Source organism: Physeter macrocephalus, chromosome 2, assembly GCF_002837175.3.
Source record: "Physeter macrocephalus isolate SW-GA chromosome 2, ASM283717v5, whole genome shotgun sequence".
NCBI lineage: Eukaryota > Metazoa > Chordata > Mammalia > Artiodactyla > Physeteridae > Physeter > Physeter macrocephalus.
In genome coordinates this window covers 12,244,242-12,252,201 of record NC_041215.1, presented here as the reverse complement: position 1 = coordinate 12,252,201, position 7,960 = coordinate 12,244,242, and the positions used below count along the sequence as shown (strand labels likewise).

The 7,960-nt window shown below is 44.9% G+C and overlaps 1 protein-coding gene across 1 annotated transcript in view; it reads right to left on the bottom strand.

Moving 5' to 3' along the window:
* LOC129392846 (putative uncharacterized protein MSANTD5) overlaps positions 1-6,166 on the bottom strand; it is a 23,600-nt gene extending 17,434 nt beyond the window's left edge. Inside the window, exons 1-3 of the mRNA XM_055091259.1 lie at positions 6,094-6,166; positions 3,956-4,105; positions 3,220-3,351 (exon numbers count right to left, since the gene is read on the bottom strand). Coding sequence (XP_054947234.1) covers positions 3,220-3,351; positions 3,956-4,105; positions 6,094-6,166 — 355 coding nt within the window. The remainder of the gene's footprint in view (positions 1-3,219; positions 3,352-3,955; positions 4,106-6,093) is intronic.
* Between the last annotated feature and the right edge of the window lie 1,794 nt (positions 6,167-7,960).

Below are 7,960 nucleotides of genomic sequence, written 5' to 3'. Positions count from 1 at the left end.
CGGAGCCGCGGAGGAGAGCGCAGCAACAGGGTGCGGAGGGCAAAGCAGAGAGATTCCGCAGAGGATAGGTGCCGACCAGCACTCACCAGCCTGAGAGGCTTGTCTGCTCACCCGCTGGCCGGGACTGGTGGGGGCTGGGAGCTGAGGCTCCAGCTTCGGAGGTCAGGTCCCAGGGAGAGGACTGGGGTTGGCTGCATGAACTCAGCCTGAAGGGGGCTAGTGTGCCACAGCTAGCTGGGAGGGAGTCCGGGAAAAAGGCTGGACCTGCCTAAGAGGCAAGAGACCATTGTTTCAGGTGTGCGAGGAGAGGTGTCCATCGACAGATGAATGGATAAAGAATATGTGGCACATATATACAGTGGAATAAGAAAAGCAAATACCGTATGCTAACACATATATATGGAATCTAAAAAAAAAAATGGCCATGAAGAACCTAGGGGCAAGACTGGAATAAAGACACAGATCTACTAGAGAATGGACTTGAGAATACGGGGAGGGGGAGGGGTAAGCTGAGACAAAGTGAGAGAGTGGCATGGACGTATATACACTACCAAACGTAAAATAGATAGCTACTGGGAAGCAGCGGCATAGCACAGGGAGATCAGCTCAGTGCTTTGTGACCACCTAGAGGGGTGGGACAGGGAGGTTGGGAGGGAGGGAGACACAAGAGGGAAGAGATATGGGAACATATGTACATGTATAACTGATTCATTTTGTTATAAAGCAGAAACTAACACACCACTGTAAAGCAATTATACTCCAATAAAGATGTTAAAAATAATAATTAAAAAAATAAAATAAAAACCATTGGAAAAAAAAAAAGAATCCGCCTGCCAATGCAGGGGACACGGGTTCGAGCCCTGGTCTGGGAAGATCCCATGTGCCGCGGAGCAACTAAGCCTGTGCACCACAACTACTGAGCCTGCACTCTAGAGCCTGCGAATCACAACTACTGAGGCTGTGTGCCACAACTACTGAAGCCCGTGTGCCTAGAGCCTGTGCTCTGCAACAAGAGAAGCCACCGCAATGAGAAGCCCGTGCACCGCAACTAGAGAAAGCCCACGCTTAGCAACAAAGCCCCAACACAGCCAAAAATAAATAAATAAAATAAAAAATTAATTTAAAAAAAAGCATTGGTTGGGGGGCAATGGGGAGTTAAGGATTAGGAGTAAAAATTGAGACTGTCAGGAAAGAGGTGTGTTCTGGGTGTGTGTGAAGGTTTGAACTGAGTGACATAGGTCAGATCACAGTGATTCTTATAGATGTCATCTCATACCTCCTCTGAAATGTGCTACTTTGGGTGAAGAAAGAACCCCTTAGAAGAATGAATAGGATTTTTTTTCCCTAAAGTACAAGTAATTACCCACACACTTAAGTATCAGTCCTTTAATTCTGCAATGTTTGGGGAATGTTGGGGAGGGGAGCCGTCCAAGGACTCCAACTTTTTCAGGTTTGTAGGAAAATGGCTTGGCAAGGCCTGAAAAATCAAAGCAAAACTTTGAGTAGAAAGAGACCAGTCAGGATTGATGAGGTGATGGACGTCCCCTGGGGTATCCCATTGCTTTCAACACAATATGTATGGAGTTTTATGTTATTCGATATACTTGTATCCTTCAAGTTGCAGGCAGTTTCAGTAGCACAACCCATGGCAAAAATTGCAAGAAAAGGACCAACTGCCAAGAGAAAGATCCAGGAGTTAGTCTTCTCTCATCTTTCTCACCTCCTCACCTACATCCTATTCTATCTGCCTTCCTTGAGGAAGAAAAGGGTGCTCAGAGTGCCCTGGAATCTGTGATCATTCTGTCCTCTGTGAGAGAAGCAACAACCACAGCTCTAGCTCTGTTCAGGGACCAAGACTTGTTTCCCTCTGACCCCAACATCTTCCCAGTTTAGGAAGGACCCCGAAGGACCCCTGCAGTCTCAGACACATGGCTAAGACTGGGGCCACTTTGTCCTGACTAGGGGAGAGATGGTTGATCTAGGGAAGAAGGCTGGAGGTCAGAACTCATGTATTCAGCTAAAGTGTCCCTGTGGTGCCTGTTTTCTTCCTTACCTTTGCCTCCTTGAGGAAACCAGAGGGAAGAAATACAGATCCCCCTTGGGATCAGATTCCTTCTCCCCAGGGCTATGAATTTAATGGGATGCTAGCATTGTGGAACCTCATTGCATGTCTATGCTTTCCATGGCAAGTTGGAGTAGAGAGACTGCCCCATTATCAAAGCCCCAGCCCTCCCTTGTGTCCTTTGTGACATTCCATTTTCCTCACTCATCTCCAATTCATCTGATAGCCCTAGGTCTTCCTTCAAAATCTTCTCAAAAAAAGAAAGGCATAACTTGCCTCCATTCCCACCACATTCTCTCTCTTATCATTTAATCATCTCCTAAAATACCACTAATTTCATGAAACCTTTTACAAGTTGATCAGAAAAGAACTGATGGTGCCCCTTCTAGCTGTACAGTCCAATACTATGGTTATTCTCCCAATTCTTATCTGAATGGTACATTTGCTCTTTATCACAAATATATACTTTTATCCCACTCAGGAAAATTACAAATCCCTCTACAGATTTCAGAATGACACCACGTAAAAATTAAGTGTTTGATTATGGTTGTTTGGTAATAGCAATAATGGTAGTGATGTTGAAAAGCCAGAACTGAAGTGTCACCCTCTTCATTGCCAAAGCGTCAAGGCCCAATTCCAGGAGGTCGTGATAGGACATGTTCCCAAGTCTCAGACTCTGCTATGGGAAGCAGTTGTGTTATCCTCTCCTCTCCTGATAGATGGCTTCCTCCAAAGCCTGAAGGGATAACCAGCACTTGCCCCTGTACCAGCCCTTGCTGTCTATGGTATTGAGCCTCTAGGATGGCCCCTAATGTTTTCCATTTCCTGGTATTCATGCCCTTGTGTAGTTTCTTCCATTGTTGTATCAGGGTTAGTCTGTGCAACCAACAAGATACAGCAGAAGTGATGATAATGTCACTTCTGAGATTAGATTATTTAAAACCCCACTTTTGCCCCCCTCTCTCCCCTTCTTCCTCCTTTTCCTCCTTCCTCCTCTTCCGCATCCCCCTCCTTTTCCTTCTTCTTTTCCTTTTTCAAATGATTGTTTTGTTTCAGGCTGTCAAGTTTTGGAGTAATTTGTTACACGGCAATAGATAGTTAATACAATATAACATTGAAGAAGATGAACACCAAAACACCTGGCAAAATATCCGTACCTTGGCCAATAACGTTGACACATTTTGTCTCTGCACCAGTACAGTTGAGTAAAACTGGTTTACAGGAAAAGTCATTCACATTGAAGCATGCAGGACATTTAATGCCATTGGGGTTTGGGGATTTCTGAGGCACTGAATGAAGAGAAAATTTTCATCTTAAAGAATAAGTTTAAAAAGAGCTGAAAACATTAGCCCCTCTTCTTGAGTCATGGTTATTCAAGGATTCCACCCCCCCAAAATCAAAATTATTTACAACTAGGATGGCATGGAGGGTGCAGGGGAGGTAGGTATTAAGCGGGAAGATGTAGCCAAAAGGATCTTCTAGTAGTTTGATGTCATCTGTTCTTCTCTGTCTTGGCTGGAGAAAAGTGCTCAGATAATGGAGAGAAGATAAGCTATGGTCTAAAAAGTACTGTTAAGGGAGTGAGGAATTAAACAGATAAGGAAAGACAACTTTTCAGCTGGAATGGGAGAGTAAATAATTTAACCTCAAATCACACTTAGAGTAAATCCCCAAGACCAGTTCCAGCCACCTAACTGTCATTCAGTCTCCTGTGCAGAAGGGCTTGTATCCATCCCTACATAGGGAGGAAAGGCAATCAGTGAGCAAAATCACTGGGCAGCTCAGAAGCAGAGAGACATGTCACAGGAAGGTACTTGGAAGGCAGAGACTTAAGGCAATGAATTGGGAACAGGGTTGGGAAGGGAGAGAGAGTAGAGATGTGTTGGCACTCACCTCGTAATTCCCCTTGGTTACACAGCTCATCTTGGCAGCACTGGCGCTTGTACCCAAATGTTTGATTATCCCCCAGTGATGCTGAGAAGACCAGTGGGACACACGAGCTTGAAGAACAGCCTTTCTCCTCCAAAGAATGTAAGAGCTGCCCTGCAAAGAACCAATCCCAGAGGGAATGTCCCCTCTGAACCATAGAGGGAGTGATGCCCAAATGGACAGCAAGTATTAAAGAATTCTGTGCCTCCAATCACTTTGTTTTTAGTCTTTTCACTTCTTCAGAAGAGTCTTTCTGCATTGGTCCATGGAACGAAACATGGAGGGATGATTTGTTAGTGTAACCGAACAGGACCCTGTGGGGCCTTCCTGGGACAAACCTCTCTCCCGTATCCTCTGCTGTAGCTCCTCTTGGAAATGCCCAGATAACAGTATCTCATAAATATTTCCAGAGTTTTTCAGATGCTAAAAGCCATCACCAAGTGGAAGAAATTAATTACTTGATGATCATGAGCCCCCAGACCTTCTGGCACCTAAGGATGGGTAACATTAACCACCCTGTTACCTCAACATCAACCAATCAGAGAATTGTGCAGGAGCTGATCACATACCTCATGGATACCCCTCCCTCACTGGGCCTTTAAAAATGTTTTGCTGAAACCTTCTTAGAGTTCAAAGTGTTTTGAGCACAAGCCACCATCCCTCTCGCATAGCCCTGCAATAAACTTTCCTCTGCTCCAAACTCTGACATTTCAGGTTTTGTGACCTCACTGTGTGTCAGGCACATGAACTTGCACACGGTAACATTAGCATTTGTTAGAATGGGAGTGTCATATCCCCGTGAGGTTCATGATGAACCAGGATGGCCTATCCTTTTTCCTGGAGCCTCCCTCCCTGACACCTCACACCCACCCCACACTTCCAGCCCCATCCTGGTAGGGCAAGACATAAGGAAGCAAGGTAAAATAGAAGATGCACAGGAGTAGCAAAGAAAAACTAACCTGACTCCATATTGGATCTATTCCTTTAGCTCTAACCTTTGTGCTCTGTTTCCTGTGTTCAGTCATGCTGGCTCTGCACCTTTTGTAAAAGAATGTCGCCTATAGCCTGAAATATATATGATAGCCCACTCTCAAGGCCTCCCAGGCTTGACCTTTAAAGGTATAAACACTTTTCCATTCACCTAGAGATAAAAAGTTGCAGAACAAAAAATAACATTTGTCTTGTTGGAGGTTTACAGGAGCATGTCACGAGACCTATGTGGACAGCTGCAGGAACAAAGGATCATCATATCCCCTCCAGAGTCTGGCCGGCACCAGGAAGTTTGCAACTACCAACTACACCCCCTCTCCTTTTAGTATAAAAGAAGCCTGAATTCTAACTTGGGTAAGATGGTTTTGGGGAACACTAGTCCCCATCTTCTGCTGCTTTCCAAATAAAATCACCATTCCTTGCCCAACACCTAGTCTCCCGATTTATCAGCCTGTCATGTGGTGAGCAGTATGTTTGAACTCTGTTACACAGGGAAGTGAGACGCTCCATCAAGCTGGGGAACACAGCAACCTCCCTCACTCTAAACACCTTCCTTGTCTGTCCCACATGCCTAGCAGCATGGGCAGGGGCCTGGCACAGCATACCTGGTGTCTTCAATTCTTGCTTGTAGCTGAAGCAGCTTTGAGACGTTTCACAAGTTGTCTGTGGGTCAGTACTACATATATACATAGAGCAGTTTACACATTGGTAACTCTCTATGAAAAAGAAATTAAAATTGTTCAGAAAGTAATTCAGGAATGAAAACTGTCAAGAATCATAGTTGATGTTTCCAATAGCCAGACATTCCTGAGAGTCAAAGTGCCATGAAACCTGTTCCCTGTGGGGCTGGATGCCTGCCTTCTTCCACTCAGTCCACGGTTCCTCCCCAGGGCCACATAAGGCCCCACTCATACTAACCCACCACCCTCTACACAGGCTCAGGCCCTCTCAGCTGCCCATGGCCTGGGATGCTAATGAGGGTCTCCATCTCTGAAGTGTTCATCACTGCACCTGGAGCTGAACCTGGTCTCTCCTAAGTGGGCATTCCTCTCCTGTGTTGCCACCTTACCCTTCCAGTCTTTGAGAGAAAGGGGCCATTTGTTTATTCTTACCTACAGAGCTGAAAACCAAGGTGGTGAGGACACAGGTGGTGAGGAGACTCTTCGGGGTTGAAGATAGAGGCATGGTGGCACTGCAGAAGGCCCAAGTGAGAGCACAAGGGTCAGGGCTATGGGGTCCAGGTCTCTTGTCAGACAACCCAAGCACTATACAGCGTTGCCCACGTATTCATTCATGTGTTTCACAAGTGAGAATTTGTCAAGTCCTCGCTTTATGCCAGATATGCCTCTTTTGGGGGATGTAAAAGTGAAAAGGATGCTATCTCTGTCATCAAGAGGCCCACAGGAGAAGGGCCTTCCTTCCTTAAGAAGAATTTACATGAGGGATTTCTTTCTTGAATGGATATGGAAGGTGCTGGAGCTCACTCCATAGCTGAAATAGGATTATTTGGCCAAGAAGCAGAAACCACTCTAAGGTCTGAGCCTGTCGTACTCTGAGACAAATAGCCCCTTAGCCAAGGACCCCGATTTCTCAATTCCAAAGTCACCTTCCCCCAAAGAGCCAGTTCCCGCTGCATCTGTTACTCACCATCCCTCAAGACACATAGGTTCTCTAACAAAATGACAGAGCCAGGATTTGCTAGATGAATCCTGATATTCTTTCTAACCTTGTGTCATCAATGCTCCTCTCCAAAAGCCCATTTGAATTTTGCCAACTTAAGAAGGAAATTCAGCTTCCATGTCTTGTGGAAATCATGAGCCACAAGACCCACTTACCTTCAGACTCGTCCTCCCAGGGTCTGAGAAAAAGTCTGAAACATCACAGTGTAAGGACCAAGGAGTAGTTGGGGCCCCTCCACATTTTCCTTCCTGAAGGCAGGTTTTCAGGAAATGACAAAACCTATTTCACACTCTGAATTCCAGGTCTCAACTTCCATAATTATCATAAGCTGACCTAAATAGTCTTAGAGACAAAAAAATATACATGAAACCTGTTTGAGAACGACCTTTGACCTCATTCTGGTTGACCAGATGCCCAGAAACCCTCAAAGTCTTGGACTCTGGAGCTGTGAGGTGCAACACAGGGTCTTCCCATGCTTGGATAGGAAGAAGGATTGCATCTTTTTTCACTATCCTTTAACTGAAATTTAGCCTTTCCTTCCATAAACGGAGTCCACAAACCACAGCAAAACCACCCACCCTTAGAAATTTCTGAGGTTTTCCTATCACATGACATCTGCAGATGTAAAGTATTCTTTGCCTTCATCAACTACTTCCACATTATGTCCTTATCAGTTCCCTGCTGGAGCCTGGTGTCTGATACATTAATAAAGAAGCATATTGGCTACTATTCCATACATTAGTAGAGTTATATAGCTGTATTTCAATGTACAGTTGACCCTTGAACAGCAGGAGTTTGAACTGCACAGGTCCACCTATATGAGGATTTTTTTTCAATAGTACTTGCTACATGATCAGCAGTTGATTGAATCCATGGATGTGGAAGAGTGGTTATGGAAGAACTAAGGATAGGGAGGAATTGCATATAGAGATGACCAACTATAAATTGTAGGCAAATTTTTGCATGGAGAGGCAGCACCCTAACCCCTATGTTGTTCAAGGGTCAACTGTAATTATAATCCTATGTGGTTATATATGGAATCTAAAAAATAAAAAAGGTTCTGAAGAACCTAGGGGCAGGACAGGAATAAAGACACAGACCTAGAGAATGGACTTGAGGACATGGGGAAGGGGAAGGGTAAGCTGGGACGAAGTGAGAGAGTGGCATGGACATATATACGCTAAGAAATGTAAAATAGATAGCTACAAGGCTACAGTAATCAAGACAGTATGGTACTGGCACAAAAACAGAAATATAGATCAATGGAACAGGATAGAAAACCCAGAGATAAACCCACAC